The sequence below is a fragment of the Nicotiana attenuata genome, unplaced genomic scaffold, assembly GCF_001879085.1.
Source record: "Nicotiana attenuata strain UT unplaced genomic scaffold, NIATTr2, whole genome shotgun sequence".
Classification (NCBI taxonomy): domain Eukaryota; kingdom Viridiplantae; phylum Streptophyta; class Magnoliopsida; order Solanales; family Solanaceae; genus Nicotiana; species Nicotiana attenuata.
Window position 1 is genome coordinate 139,961 of NW_017671250.1, and position 15,493 is coordinate 155,453.

Here is a 15,493-nt window from a genome sequence, read left to right on the forward strand (position 1 = left end):
GGGGGGAGTGTAACTGTTGAAATGTGTGACCATCTCATCTAAAAGCTTAAGTTGTTAGAGAGAGCACACTTTTATTTATTTAATTATGTGTTCAACACGCCCCCTCATGTGCGGGCTTGATTCTTTTTTATGAGCCAAGCACGTGGAGATTCTTTTTTATATTGGGTGAGGGTGAGACTCGAACCCAGGACCTCTATCTGCTCTGATACCATGAAGATTTCAAGAAGAAGAATGAAACTTCTTGTATTTCAGTATGTTTTTACATCAAATGAGCAGTAGTATTTATACAGAGGTTCCTATGGCTAATTTAGGAAAGGAAATCAATTACAGCTATTACACAAATCAATTACAATAAAATCTCCTAGAATAGAATCAAATCTCCTAAAATTAAGTTTCCTACAATCAAGCTAGTCAACAGTAACCGTTCACGAACTGCTAGCGATTATCTCGAAAGGGGGTTCATAGTGAAGCTTGTCTCAGGAAAATCTCACATCGGAATGGGTGGGGAAATTTATGGGCTATAAAAGGGCGAGTTCAAGATTCATCTATAGAGACACTTTTTGGTTTTAAACCCAAAGAACCATGATGCCCTTAAAGGCTGGGTCAAAGTAGACAATACTCTGAAAGTTGGGCTTGAGCCATGGCAAGGTGGTATCTGAGCCGATACCTCCCTAGTACGGTAGTAGGCAACAAGGAATGCTAAGTCGCAAATGGGGGGTTGAGTGTAGCAACCCATTGACTACCAACAGTTGAATTCAAAAAAAACTTTGTTGAGAAGCTTGTCTTAGGCAAATCTCACATCGAAATGGGAGGGAAAACAATGGGCCATTAAAGAGCAAATTTAAAATTCAACTACTGAGGCGTCAATTGGGTTAAAGTCCAAGGGGACAAAACAGTGAGGCCCCAAAGGTTGGGCTAATGGACAATACTTTGACAGTTAGAACTGGGATAGTTGTGGAAATTTTCTCGAAGAAAAGCAATGGTTGTTTATCTATTTGGCTATTCCTTGAAAGAATCGAGTTGACGGTTTCGGATGGCAAAAGCAAAAGATTTTCTACATAGTTTCAAACTTCTACCATAAATCAGTTCCAATGCAATCAAGTCCATGTCTGAGAGACCAACAACGTGGAACTAATGTGACACTGATAACAATACTAACCAATTCACAGACATAGGCTAGATCGACTGAAATGTGAAAATCAGCCTGCAAAAAGACAGCCAGAGTATGTAGATAAGGATGATTGTAAATTAGAGAAACTACTGTGAGACATGTAATCATGGTGACGTTTAAACATTAATTCGATACCCTCTCAATAATATCCAAGTCCAAATACTTCAATTCCTCATACAGAGATCCAGAAATGCCTACTTCGAATATTTTGCTGATATGCAGGAGAGCACAAACACTCTGCATGAAATTGAATACTCAAATTTGGATAAAGTACAAATGGGACTAATAAAGCACGCAATAATCTAGATTTAGCAGCAAAAACTTTGCAAAAGAAATTTCGGCTAAAGGGTAAAATGAAAACCCAATGGCACTCCTTTAACATTTCTTGTGCTAGTTTGAGGCCAAAGACTAATTGAAATTGTATAAAGTAGAAAATGTAAAATAGCTGGTGACAAAATGCTTATATAGAATGTAATTCTCAAATTCTGGTAAAGCATATTAATGAAGAGTAACAAACATGCAATACTTTATCTTGTCTAATCAAAAAAAGAAAAATGGAAAGTCTTTTTAGGTTAACATCCAAAAAGGGCTACACAATGTACTGACATGACCCAGCATACATCGAAGTTTGTTCCTGAACAGCTCAAATGGCACGAAAATATAAACTTCAAATATTAAAAATAGTAATCTTGATAATATATAAGCTAGAGCAAAATGCCTCAGGTACAGATATCTGAGGATTGAATGGGCCAGTAAAGTGACAGATACAGTGCACATATCTACCTTCAGAAAAGCAGCCCAGTCTGCACTTGTAGATATAGAACTTGGAGAGTTAAATTTCTGTGGAAGCAAGGAAAGGACAAAAAGATAACAAACAAGAAGATTAGAGAACCAAAACTGATGAAGAGAGAGTAGAAGTGTAGAACTTGTATCAAACAGACATTCAGCTTCATATTCAGCATGACCCACGTACAAAAATGCATCTTAAAGGAATTTTATGCACCCAAAAGTTTAAGTACTCCCTCAGTCACATTTTATGTGGCAAACTTTCTTTTTTAGTCAGTCCCAAAAAGAATGGTACATTTCTGTATTCAAAAATAATTTGCTTTAAAATTCTCATTTTATCCTAAATGAGATGATTTATAGTCACAGCGTCACACAAATGTCTATGACTTTTTTTCGAGCACAAGTTTCAAAAGTCCTTTCATTCTTTAACTTCGTGCCCAGTCAAATACCACCACATAAAATGGGACAGAGGGAGTAATAGATTTTGGCATAGTTTGATCTTTTTTGTACATTTGGACCAAGAAAATAATTTTAAACTTTATGGTTTCATCCAGGTTATGAATTCCATCACTTAAAGCTATTTTAAGTGACTGTTTCTCGGGTGACACTGAAAGAGAAAACAAAATGACCAAAACTGAAGAATAACCGAATAAGTATATGGAAGAGAACATAACACAGGAAATATGAACCTTGAGTATGCGGGAAATATCTTTTACGGACTTCAGTGTTTCGCGTAAAGAGACCGAAATTTCTTCAGCAGACAGGAAGAATGATATCTTCAAAAGTCACAGGAAAAATTCCTGTTCATGTGTGTTATGAATATAAAATCAGTTGCATAAGAAGTCATAATGTTTCATGGTTATGGTGTTTCAAATTTTGAGAGCACTCCCACAAAGAAGGATAACCGTCATTCATTCAGTGCCCCACATGCTGCAAAAAACCTTTTCAGTTGCAGAAACTATAATGGTCAAGTCTAACTGTCACAAAGTTTACGGAAGGATACAGTGTCAAGACGCCGATTCAGGTTATCAAGATCCAATATAGGCCTCAGAAACCAGCTCCTGATGAAAGGTGAACTATTAGACCAGAAGGCATGAAGTACATTTTATCTTTACAAAAACCACATTCAAACAAAACTAACCTCAAGAGACGTCTACCCATTGGAGTTACACACTGAAAAAAGTAAACAAATATTAGTCCAATATTTCGTAGCTGCTTAAAAACCACCAATAGCAAATGGCCACAGCTTTTAAAACCAGCCACCCTCAAACCTTATTCATCATCCCAAATACAGAAAACCTACATAAAAAAAATTGATGAGTCAAAACTTCCATGGTTGACTAAACATAAAGAGTAATTTGTCACTGACCCTTCTTTTGATCTGCCTATCCCCATATGGCTAGGATGCTTGTCTATTTGGAATATTTGTAATGCTTCATGAGCAGCAGAATCAACTTTGAGAAATTTGTCACTTGATGTGATAGTCAAGGCACACATCATTGCACAAATTTCATCCCCAATGCAAAACATAGAAATATGAATGAGAGAAATGAATTAAAGAAGGTTAAGCCATTCCAGGAAAATCAAGCTTAGAGGATACAGGGAAATTTCGCAGATGCAATCAATTGCAATTGATGCACTCCCACTTTCATTTAGTTCAAGGGTGTCTATGATCCGCTCATTCTCCAGCACAGCTAAAAGGCCCCCACTGGCACGAACTTGAACATCATTGCTGACATCCATCATAGAACTTAGCTGCAATTTCAGAAAGAGCAGAATTTTAAACTAATTTACAGAAATGCGACCTTCTAAGAAACCAAACAACAGGAATAAAGTAAGCAGTGAACCATTATCCATTTTTTGCTAGCATTTTTATGCCTAGCTAAAGTTTTTTTATAAAGGTCTATGCCTAGCTAAAGTAGAAAATATTTCACCAGAAAAACCATGTCCTAAACTTGCAAATGTGACTATCCCTAGATCTAAAACTTGAGTTTCAAACTTAAAAGAAAGCTGTAATATGTAAATGATGGCATGGCTCAGGAAAGCCCATATGACCATCCTGCTTTATATTCAAGCAAGTCCTGTTTCCTTCAGGAGCTGCCTCCTCTTTTTCTTCTCTTTTCAGGGCATGTATACTTCCGCGGGGGAGATTTTGGGCGATAACTACCGAGAAAGTATCTCCAAATATCGGACACCAGTCAATAAAAATAAAATAAGCTAGAAATTACTGTGTTTTCTCATTCTTTCTTGCTCTTAATCATTAAGTTAATATCATACTTCCACCGATACTCTTGTCAAACATGGATCTGAAATAGCATTGTGAATGTGTTACAATGCACCTCTTTTCAAAAGTATAATGAGTTACTATGAGCTTCAGCACTCCCCTTCCAAGAAAGTCTCAATCAAATCTTGTCCCCACTTAGCTAAAAGATAGACTGGAGAAGTCACATCCCACGACCAATACTATTCTTAGTTGTAATTGCTATGATCGTAGAGGAGATTTTTTAATCTCAGGAAGCTCTCAAACCAAGCTGACAACTAAAAAGCACCATATTTGGTATAAAGCAACAAAATAGCACCTACTGTAACAAACAATCCTTTGTGTCAACAAGAGTATTCAGATTTCAAGAATATAAAGATGCATACTGAATCGACGCAGTAAAAGTTTGACTCACAAAAGCAGTTCTCTCTTTTATGTTCAAACCATCATCCATCCCAGTGACTTGAAGGTACATCAATCTGTGACCCAAAAACAGCTCTATAGTAAAACTATTCAGAAAGAACACTGAGAAACAGATCAATCCATTAATTACAACTGCAAGGAGCATTTAAATACGTGTCATCTGGTGGCTATGGTAACTAGGGATATACATTTATAATGACATCCTAATCCCATATCATTAACCAGAGAACTGCTGGTTTTGATGCACCTAGGACTTCCCTTGACAGAACTATATTCATCTTGGACAAATAAACCAACAGAATATGAAATAAAGAAAATATAAATAATTGCAGTACTCCTCGTCAAACCTGTGCCATGCTTGCTCATGGCTGAATAGCGAACTTTTCACAAGCTTTACAGAAGGAGCGTCACTTGTACCATCTGTGTCACATCACAGAGTAGATAATGCTTCCACAAGCAGAAAGATCAACATGCCAATAATAAACTGAGACATACCACTTCTCTGTAAGGCAGCCAAGAAAGATTCCTCACTTTTAGTACTTGTATAGATTGTTCCAGGTTTAGCCTGATATTTAACTGAACAGGACTCCCACTTTCAGCGAACATCATACAGAAGGCATAAAGGAAGAAGCTAAGCTTGCTTAAGAGCAGTTTATGGATGCTTTAAACTACTTCTTACTCAAGGATGTAAAACTAATGAAATTTGTCAAAGCAGTTTAGAAAGCAATTTATCAATGCAACAAGTTCAGTACATCATGTTAACTTAACTTTCATAAAAAGAGAGACAGAAATGCAACGAGCACATAAACTAGCTGTTTACAAATCTACCAAGAGAAAGCGAAGAGTTCGTACCCATATCGACCAAGGAAAAATCATGACTCCCATCCTCCCAGATTTCCAGTACATGGAGTTGGCGTGTACTGGCATCATAATAGGAAACTCCAATCCTTAAAGAACAAAATTGTTGGTCACTAATTAATTCAGCATTTTTTTTACTAATTAATTCAGCATCCACTCTTGCTAGCATTTCTTTTTTATTTCTCCATCCTTCAGGTAGTTTGCTTTTTAATTGTTTTTCTACAATCAAGTTCAAGATCGAAGATATTCTTCCTTTTATTACTGTTTTACCCTCTTTTTTGTAATCAAATATTAGGGGTTGCAAATGGGCAGGTTGGGTTGAATTTGGACGTAAAATGGGTTGAGTCAATATATGGACTATTGCCCAACCTTGCCCAAAGTTTATTTGGGATAGGATGGATTGGGCCAAGATGGGCTAAATAGTGGGTCAATGCCCAGCCCGCCCAACTTCATCCACCTAATCCATTTTTTATGTGTGGTTTAGTCCGAGCTTTACCATTCTGATACACATTTGTATTAGATGAAATGTGGTTAGAAATCATGAGGTACATAACTATACTTCTTCTACAATTCTTTTAGAATAATAAAAAAAAGTACTTCATTTATCTCATTTTTTGAGACAAATATTTAGAAAGAGATTATAATATATTTTATGTAAAATATAAATTTGTAAAGTGTGTGTGTGTGTGTGTGTGTATATATATATATATATATATATATATATATATATAAAAGAACATGAAGCGCTCGGAACACAGGGCCGGGTTCTTTTAGGTATTGATACACTTGTAAATTGATTCATCGACTTATAACCTACTTAGATGCATGTATATATATTAAAAACAAAACGTCTCGACTTATATCAATTAATATGTTATAATTGATTCATCGACTTATAACCTAGTGATGAATGAATGTAATTCATTAACTCTGTAAAAACAATAAGTCGATGAATCAATTATAACATATTAATTGATACAAGTCGAGACGTTTTGTTTATAGTATAGTGTATTATATAATATACTATACTATACACTTAGTATATATAATACACTATACTATCTCTCTCTCTCTCTCTATATATATATATACTATATTATAATATATATATATCGAATATACCTTGTATACTATGCACTTAGTATATATAATACACTATACTATACACTTAGTATATACAATACACTTAGTATATATAATACACTTAGTGAATATAATACACTATACTATCTCTCTCTCTCTCTCTCTCTCTCTCTCTCTCTCTCTCTCTCTCTATATATATATATATATATATATATATATATATATATATATATATACTATACTATACTATACTACATATGTACATAATTTTAAATTGAATTAAAAGTAATTTAATTATTTTTTAGAAATAGCGACCAACTTTGGTCGCTATTTTGGTCAAACGGTCAAAAAATAGCGACCAACTTTGGTCGCTATTTTGGTAGCAAAATAATCGGGTTTTACCTCCCATTCTCTTATTTTCTTCAAAACGTTTCCCCAAACTCTCTCTTTTCTCTCTCACACTCAAACCCCCCCCCCCCCCCCCCCCCCCNAATAGTCAAAATGAATCTTGCTTTTCAAGACATATATAACATGCGACGATTGTACATATCGTTAATATCAATTTTTTTGACTCCTTAAACCATTCATTCAAGAAAGGCCTAAAGTAATGTAACCACCCGATAGGTCAGTTTTGAGTACTAGCCCTTATTTCGCGTTCCGAGGCCTCTCATAGCTTCATTTGATGTTATATGACTTGCTTGCGTGGTCCGTGTTGTTTTACGGAAAGTTTTACAGTTTAAAAACAAATGATTTTGGCTTTAAAAACCACTAGAGTTGACCGCGGTCAACGTTCTTGGTAAACGACCTCGGATCGGTGTTTTGACGATTCCGGTAGGTTCGTATGATGTTTTTGGACTTGTAAGCACATTCGGTTGGGGTCCGGGGTGACCCGAGCGCGTTCCGGCGCATTTTGTGAAGGATTGTGAAAAATGAGTTTTCAAGTTGAAATCCTTGAGTTTTAACATTTGATTCTTGTTATTTGATGTTATTTTGATGATTTGAGGTAGTGAACAAGTTTGTATGATGTTATTATATTTATGTGAATGTTCGGATTGGAGCCCGAGGGCTCGGGTGAGTTTCGAATTGGTTTCGGACCATTTCTGGACTTGTTGAACTGCTGGTTTTTCTTCTTGTGTTCTCCATCGCGAAGCCTCTAGGGGAAAAATTTGGGCTGGGGCTGGTACTCTACGCGAACCCGAGAAGTGGATCGCGAACGTGAGGGCTTGAGGGGACTGCCCTTTGCGAACGCGAAAGGCCTCACGCGAACGCGTAGGCTTGGGGAATACTGGGAGGAGAGACGGTCCTTCATCGCGAACACGACACATGGACATGAACGCGTAGGCTTGGCTGGGAAGTGCCTTCGCGAATGCAAAGGCCAGCAGGCCTGTGCACTTCGCGAACGCGAAGAGCACCTGACACCTAGTTAAATAAAAACTCTAAGTCGGGATTTGCCATTCTACACCAGTTTTGAAACCTAGAACTCGGACTAGAGAAACTATTAAAGAGATTTTCACCCCAACTTTATTGGTAAATGCTTTTTAACTAGTTTTGATGTATTTACATGAACACCCATTGATTTTTAACCTTAAATCTATGAGTTTCATGGTAGAAATTAGGGGTTTTGGGTAGAATTTAGGGATTTTGAAAAATTGAGATTTAGACCTCAAACTGAGGTCGGATATCAAAACAAATCACATAACCGGGCTTGGGGGTGAATGGGTAATCGGGTTTTGGACTGAATCTCGAATTTTGACCGAGCAGGCCCGAGGTTGAGTTTTGTTGACTTTTTCCAATTTTATTAAAGATTGAATCTTTTACACTCGTTGGTAGTTTCTAAAGCTTATTTTAAAGTGTTTGAACTATATTTGGCTAGATTTGCTTGGTTTGGAGGCTTATTCTAAAGGAAAAGTCGTGATTGATAACTTGAGGGAATTCGGACTTCATTGGTTTATTTGCTACTTGATTTATGTGTGGGAACGGCGTATATGCAAGGTGACGAGTGTATATACGTAGTCATGGGTTAAGCATGCGGGTTGGGATATTTATTTGTTGCCTTCAACTATTTAATGCCTTTATTTAATCCATGTTAGTACTTGTTAAATGCTTTAATTATTACTTGCCCTTACTTGCTAAATTCATGGGTTTATTTCGTTACATGCCTTAATTTGCTATTTGTCTCCATGTATCTGTGTCTTTATTTATTGACTGCTTTTACTTGCTTTATGACCTTGTGTGCTGTTAGATAGCTACTTTTATCCGTTTTATGTCTTTAATTATGTAATTCCCTTATTGCGTTTTTATTGTGAGGTATGTCGTAGTTGGCTGTAGTTTGTGCATTTATTTTATATTGTGAGGAATCGGGTTGCACGCCGCAATGGATATTGGTATTATTGTATGGAATCGGGTTGCACGCAACGATATTTATATTTATATTTGTGGATCGGGTTGCGCGTCGCAACGGAGAAGACATACTGCATGTTTTTAACTGTTGGTTCCATATCTGTGTTGTATTGAGAAGTTGAGCATATATGTTATTCTGGGGCCCTCTATTGTGTATCTATTGTTCCGATTTTATGTCAATTGTAGTTTCCTCTATTTTTGTTACTGTTTTTACTTATACTCGTATAGATTTATAGTGAGTGCCTTGTTATAGCCTCGTCACTACTTCGTCGAGGTTAGAATCGGCACTTACGGAGTGCATGGGTCGGTTGTACTCATACTACACTTTTGCACTTCTTGTGCAGATTCTTGTGTTGGTCCTAGCAGTCTTTTGTTCTGTTTAATTTAATTCAAACAGTTGTATTTTCATTCAGACATTGGTTGTAGCACTTTTAGTAGCTCATGTAACTGTGACACCAGATTTCGGTAGTTGACTAGACGGCGTATTGGGATTTATTATATCTATTTTGAAGTTCTACAGTTTTTATTTCTTATTTATCTGCTTTTAAAATTGTTAAAATGAATAGTGTGTAGCTAATGTTGGCTTGCCTCGCAAGTGAACATTAGGGGCCATCACGGCCCCGCGGTTGGGATTTCGGATCGTGACAAGTTACTACGAACATTCTAATAATGTCTGTCAATGTCACCAATCAAGAGCAAGAGAATCAAGGAGCTCACCTGTGTCCATGCATAACACATGCCATATAAACCTGCATTATAAGCCGCAACCAGCAAAAGTTATATACGTCTAGAGGAGTTTCTATAGTAAAACTTCAAAAAGTGAGGTAAAACACATTTTGCCTATGAGAATTGAAACACCAACACTTTTGCTCCAAAAAATAAAAGGCATGATTCTTTTGAACATCAAAAAGAATCATTAACACACATTCAAAGTCTTGAAATTGAATGGATATAGAACACAATGAGTTTCAACTCTCCACGTGATTGGTAGTAAAAAAATCAATTCATATCGTTTAAGAAAATCATTTGAAATCAATAAATAACAAAGTTCTCACTAAAATATACTACTCCCTCTACTTCATTTTATATGAACCTGTATGACCGAACAAGAAGTTTAAAAAAGAAAGAAGAACCTTCGAAACTTGTGGTCTTAAATCAACCATGATATTTTTGTGGCTATAAAACCAATGACATTAAGGATAAAATGAAAAGTTTAAAGTTAAGTTGTTTCTAAATATAGATATGTGTCATTTTTCCTCGAACCGACAAAAGAAAAGAGTGTTATATAAATTGGAACTGAGGGAGTGCCTTTTTTTTTATAATCGAGAAATCTTGTCGGCTAGTTCTAGCCCGCACATGATTTGAAACTCGGTGGAAATATGGGTCGACTTCCACTTAATTATCAGGCTTTTATCTGAGGCAGGTTTTAAATTCTTGACATGCGCCTAATCCACATAACACGAGCTAGATTCTTACCACTTTCATACTGTATTTATGTTCATTGTAATGTACTATGCAAGTGAAAGTTATCATTTTTGTGCTATGTTCCAATCAGCATTTAAATGCTTTGTTTTATTTATCAACATAACATTGGAGCATCCAAAGGGCTGAAATTGCTCGGAAATTAAATTAGCATATATCATACAAGTTTTACATATTAAAACATATCAAAAGTCTGCTTCGTCAACTGGATTTTTATATCTACGAATCAGCTGGTTGACAAGTAATTTAATTGGCTTCTCCTAGTACCTTATCCACAACAACAACATGAACAACAACAACACACACACATACACGCACAAAAAAAATATATAAATTCATAACTCGGATCACATATTTGTCTTTAAAATGTATCAAACTACGTCTCAACTGATAACTAAGAGCACAAATGCGTTTCAATTCTGCTTTATGCTAAACAATTTTCAAAATGAAATAGGTTATAGACTCCAAAACACACACACATACACGCATACAAAACTCTGATCATAAATTTGTCTGTGAAATGTAATAAATTACTTCTCAATTGATAACTAAGAACAGAAACGCCTTAAATTCTACTTTCAGCTAAACAATTTTCACTAAAAATAAATAAAATTAAAAAAAGGTTATTGAATTCCGAGCAAGCTTGGTACTTACATTACACTCTTCCTCTTCTGATAATTCAGGCATTGATGATCTTATCTGCGACTGATCGTTATGATCTTCTCACATCAAAGTAAAGTTCAAATATGTCATCCGATTTTCCAAAAAAAAAAAGTAAGCTTGTATATAAGAAAATTAATTTTGCTGTAGAATAATAATACATTGGAAATGTAAATAGAGAATAGATAAACGTAATAGTAAGTGCACACCTCGATCGCGTGGAAACAACGCCTCCATTTGCAGCGAATACAGTGCGTAGGTTAAGTAGCAAAGAGTTAAAATGCAGGAGCAAAATTTTCACTGGGAAGGGTGAAGCGGAGAGAAAATTCTCGAGAGGGAGAGAGGGGACAATTTGGCGGCAATTCATCAATTGAGGTGCTTTTATAGAGAGAACTGGGAAGGGGCGAAAAAGTAATTGGGCTGAACGCTGACACCCCTTAAGCGCGGATCCGGCTTATTGTTTATGACTGATTTTATGGTGTGCCTCACTAAGTAATATTAGTTGTGTGAGGCCTCTTTTTATCTCACACATTTGTGGACCAATATTTTACATATGGAATTTTTACATACCTATACACTATTGGAAACTTTATTACCCTCCCTATTCAAGTTTCAATTTAGTTACCTACCTCCTATATACAAATTTATCAATTATATACACTTTAGGAATTAAATGAGTATCCCTTTATATTAGGAATCAATTATTTCCTATCCTTATTCTCTCTCCCCCTGCTCTCTCTCCGTCTCTCTCTCTCTCCTGCGCTCTCTCTCTCTCTCACTACGTCTCTCTCTATCTCTCAATCCCTAATTTCAGTAATGTAGAGCAAAGGAAAAGAGAGCAGCAATTCCACCATTGACAGCCATTAAAAAGCTTTGAAGCTTTGAATTCGAATTTGGATTTTCAAAAAATATTATTTGTATGAATTGGGTGGTGTTGCAAACAATTGGGAATTCTCCCTACGTCTCTCTCTATCTCTCAATCCCTAATTCCAGTAGTGTAAAGCAAAAGAAAAGAGAGCATTAATTCCACCATTGATAGCCATTAAAAAGCTTTGAAGCTTTGAATTCGAATTTAGGTTTTCTAAAACCATTATTTGTTTGGATTGGGTGTTGCAAACAATTGGGAATAAGGTTTGGAGTTTATATCTCAATTTTGAGGGTATTTTGGTGAAGATTAAACTTGATTTTGACTGAATTTCATATTGAAACAAGAAGAAGAAGAAGAAGAAGAAGAAGAAGACATGACATACATTATACTTACGAAATTGTAGTACAGTTGTAGTAAAATTGTAGAAACTTTGTATTCTGTTGTTTATATATATATATATATTATATTTACGTGGTATGATACTAATTGTATATAACTGGGTAGAAATAATGTATGAAATTTGTAAATAAGTTGTAGATAAGTTTTAGGTAAGTTGTATAATATATAACTAGTTGTATGAAAATTTATTTTTACTATGTATAAATCAGAAACAAAATATACAAAAGACATATTGTATAAAATTTGTATAAAAATTGTATTTACATGGTATGATATTGTAGTTGTATATTCTGGGTAGAAATAATGTATGAAAGTTGTAGATAAGTTGTATAATATATAATTAGTTGTATGGAATTTATTTTTACTATGTATAAATCATATACAAAATATGCAAAAGAAATATTATATAAATTTTGAATAAAAATTGTATTCAAGTTGTATGATATTGTAGTTGTATTTAACTGGGTAGGAATAATAATGTAAACAATCTGTATTATTATATTTTGTGTCAATATGTTAAATTTGGTTAAATCAACTATTTACATGCTCGATCCCCTCAGTCTCGAAATCACTAACAGTGGAGGCATTTGAAAAAACTCTAAAACTTTAGATTCTCCACCAAATTTAATTAAAAACAAAAAAAAAAACTTAGCAAGTATGGATAAGGGAAAATTAAGGAGCTGCCATGCAAATATAACATGAATGGCGGTGATGGTCCTAAGAGCTATGCTGAGAATTCTGAATACCAGGTTCAATTGAAATCCATTCAAATCATGTATATACTTATGGACACAATTCTTAAAAATATGTATATAATATTTTTTCTTTTTTTTCCAACCAACAAAATATGTGTATAATCATAATCATTCTGAACATAATGACTCTAAATTCGACTGTGTTGATCATGACCAGAAACCGTGCAAATTAATTGTGTGTACATGTTTTTGCAGAAACAACTACTTGGATATTCAAAGAAAGTAATGAATTTGGGAGTTTAAGACTAAATCTAATCCCTCCTGAGGGATAAGATTCTTTAAATTCCTAAATATATCAATTTGGAGAGAAAAGGGGAGAGAGGAGAGAAAAAAGAAAAAAGGGTGTAACTAAATCCCTTGATTAAAGGCACAAATAATGAATTTGGGAGACTTTTAAGGTAGATTGTATATATTTTGTAGACCAACCATGGGTAGGTCGAGTAATTATGTAAACATGGACATTTTTGGTAATAAAGTTTTTAATTTTGTATAGGTATGAAAAAATCATTTTTTTTTATTTATTCTTGAAAACGGTGTATGGGTTAAAATCAGACCAAAGAAATTCGGCATGCAGAGATGGTTACCATGAGCGATTTGCACATCAACGCGGGCAGTTTGGCCGAGGTGAACCAGTGATCAACAGAACGAGCCGCTGAGCGGTTCGTCGAGGTCGAGCAGCATAGATAGGAGTAACGGCTAGTTTTGTTTTGGGATCTTCAGAGGGAATGTTCTATTAGATATTCTCTCTATTTGTACTTTTCAGGGTTTATTTGGAAATACCCCATATAAATAGTATGAGAGATAAGACAAAAGGCATAAAAAAATTTAGATGATAAGAACACTTTTGAAAAGTAAGCTCTCTAGATAAATACAAAGGATAACTTTCTGGAGAGATTCAACCTTTTTGGATTTCTATTTTCATTTCCACCGGATCCGGGAAAGTGCTCATCATTCTCTTATATTCATGTCATTCATCATTGTCAGAGAGAGGAATCATTCACCTCATTCAATATTGGGTGAATCTTCCTCCTTAATTACATTTAATGCCATTGATTATTATTTAATACTTGACACTCCATACACGTTATTATATTCGACACATTTATTGCTAGCATATTAATTCCATTTCTTCACTGCTCATACGGTTCGTACTTTCAAATCAATATCTGAAGTTACCAACTTTAACTAGGATTAAACCTTCTTAATAACTGATTAATTAGTTTAACCAAATATTATTATTTTTTTGGTCAAACAAAGGGCAATAACAAAATCTGGAAATACGAAATTGCTTAGCATGGTTACAAGGACAATATATTCCAGTAGTTTAAAGGGAAAAACAAACATTTGTTATTCATGCAACATCCTGATCTCATCCAGCTACGTTATAGTATGACAAAGATAACAGCCAGAAAATTTTACCTCCTATAGCAAAGGATGATACCTTATTTATTATAAATAAATACCCTTTTAAAAAATTATCTCCTATAGCTACCTTTTAATTTCTATAGCAAAATATCTATTTATGGCCACTTCCTACCTTTAATCCATTAAATACGCTGTGTATTATTTCTCTCTCTCCATCTCTCTTCCCTCTCCTCCTTTCTCTTTCCTCTTTCTTCTCTTTTTCCCCCGTCTTTTTGCTCCCCTGCTTTTAGAAACCCTAGCGGGGGTTGTGTTCCGCCAACGACAGATACGGCCGGCGACCATTTTCCCCCTTCCTTGTTGTGCCACCCCTAACCCCCTCCTCTGGCCAGCGATACCTTCTCCTTTTTTCTGAAGTGATGATTACATTAGAAAACCATTTGGTTTCCAAACGTGACGATCTAAAATAGTTGAAGTTGAAAAACTCTAAGAGCCAATATTATTCACGCCATTTTGAATGGAAAGTAGAGAAGTGATATTTTTGCTTAACTACTCGTTATTCAAAATTCACAGTCCAACTAATTCAAATTCATTCTACGAGATTATAAGAAGAAGATTTCGACAAGGTGAAGGAATGCGAAAATAAAATGGCAAAAGAAAAAAAGAAGTAGCTGCTTTGTCTTGAAGAGTGTGTTACCTTTTTTTTCATTGTATTTCAATGTATCTCGATGTATTCCATGTATTTTATTGTATTCACTGTCTTTTTTTCATTGTATTTCAATGTATCTCGCTGTATTTCATGTATTTAATTGTATTCACTATCTCGTTGTATTCCATGAATGTATTCATATATTTTTTTTAATTAATATAATTTATGTATTCAGATGTGTGTGTGTGTGTGTGTGTGTGTGTATATATATATATATATATATATATATATATATATATATATATATATATATATTCAAATATATCTGCAGTATGTA

General features: G+C 34.9%; 1 protein-coding gene across 4 annotated transcripts in view; it reads right to left on the minus strand.

Moving 5' to 3' along the window:
• LOC109207037 (DNA mismatch repair protein MSH5) overlaps window positions 1–11,505 on the minus strand; it is a 30,952-nt gene extending 19,447 nt beyond the window's left edge. For 2 of the 4 annotated variants that reach the window (XR_002064957.1, XR_002064958.1), the window contains exons 1-16: window positions 11,333–11,505; window positions 11,118–11,182; window positions 9,699–9,730; window positions 5,493–5,587; window positions 5,136–5,216; window positions 4,988–5,060; window positions 4,633–4,696; window positions 3,558–3,712; window positions 3,327–3,428; window positions 3,229–3,256; window positions 3,099–3,130; window positions 2,961–3,018; window positions 2,647–2,733; window positions 1,955–2,011; window positions 1,307–1,408; window positions 1,160–1,204 (exon numbers count right to left, since the gene is read on the minus strand). Coding sequence is in view for 2 of the 4 variants with exons in the window: in XM_019369918.1 (XP_019225463.1) it covers window positions 1,160–1,204; window positions 1,307–1,408; window positions 1,955–2,011; window positions 2,647–2,733; window positions 2,961–3,018; window positions 3,099–3,130; window positions 3,229–3,256; window positions 3,327–3,428; window positions 3,558–3,712; window positions 4,633–4,696; window positions 4,988–5,060; window positions 5,136–5,216; window positions 5,493–5,587; window positions 9,699–9,730; window positions 11,118–11,182; window positions 11,333–11,360 (1,104 nt within the window). In the remaining 2 variants the exon portion in view is untranslated. Of the gene's footprint in view, window positions 1–1,159; window positions 1,205–1,306; window positions 1,409–1,954; window positions 2,012–2,646; window positions 2,734–2,960; window positions 3,019–3,098; window positions 3,131–3,228; window positions 3,257–3,326; window positions 3,429–3,557; window positions 3,713–4,632; window positions 4,697–4,987; window positions 5,061–5,135; window positions 5,217–5,492; window positions 5,588–9,698; window positions 9,731–11,117; window positions 11,183–11,332 lie in introns of those variants that run through there. The other 2 variants (XM_019369918.1, XM_019369919.1) reach the window with 2 other exon arrangements.
• Window positions 11,506–15,493: the final 3,988 nt, after the last annotated feature.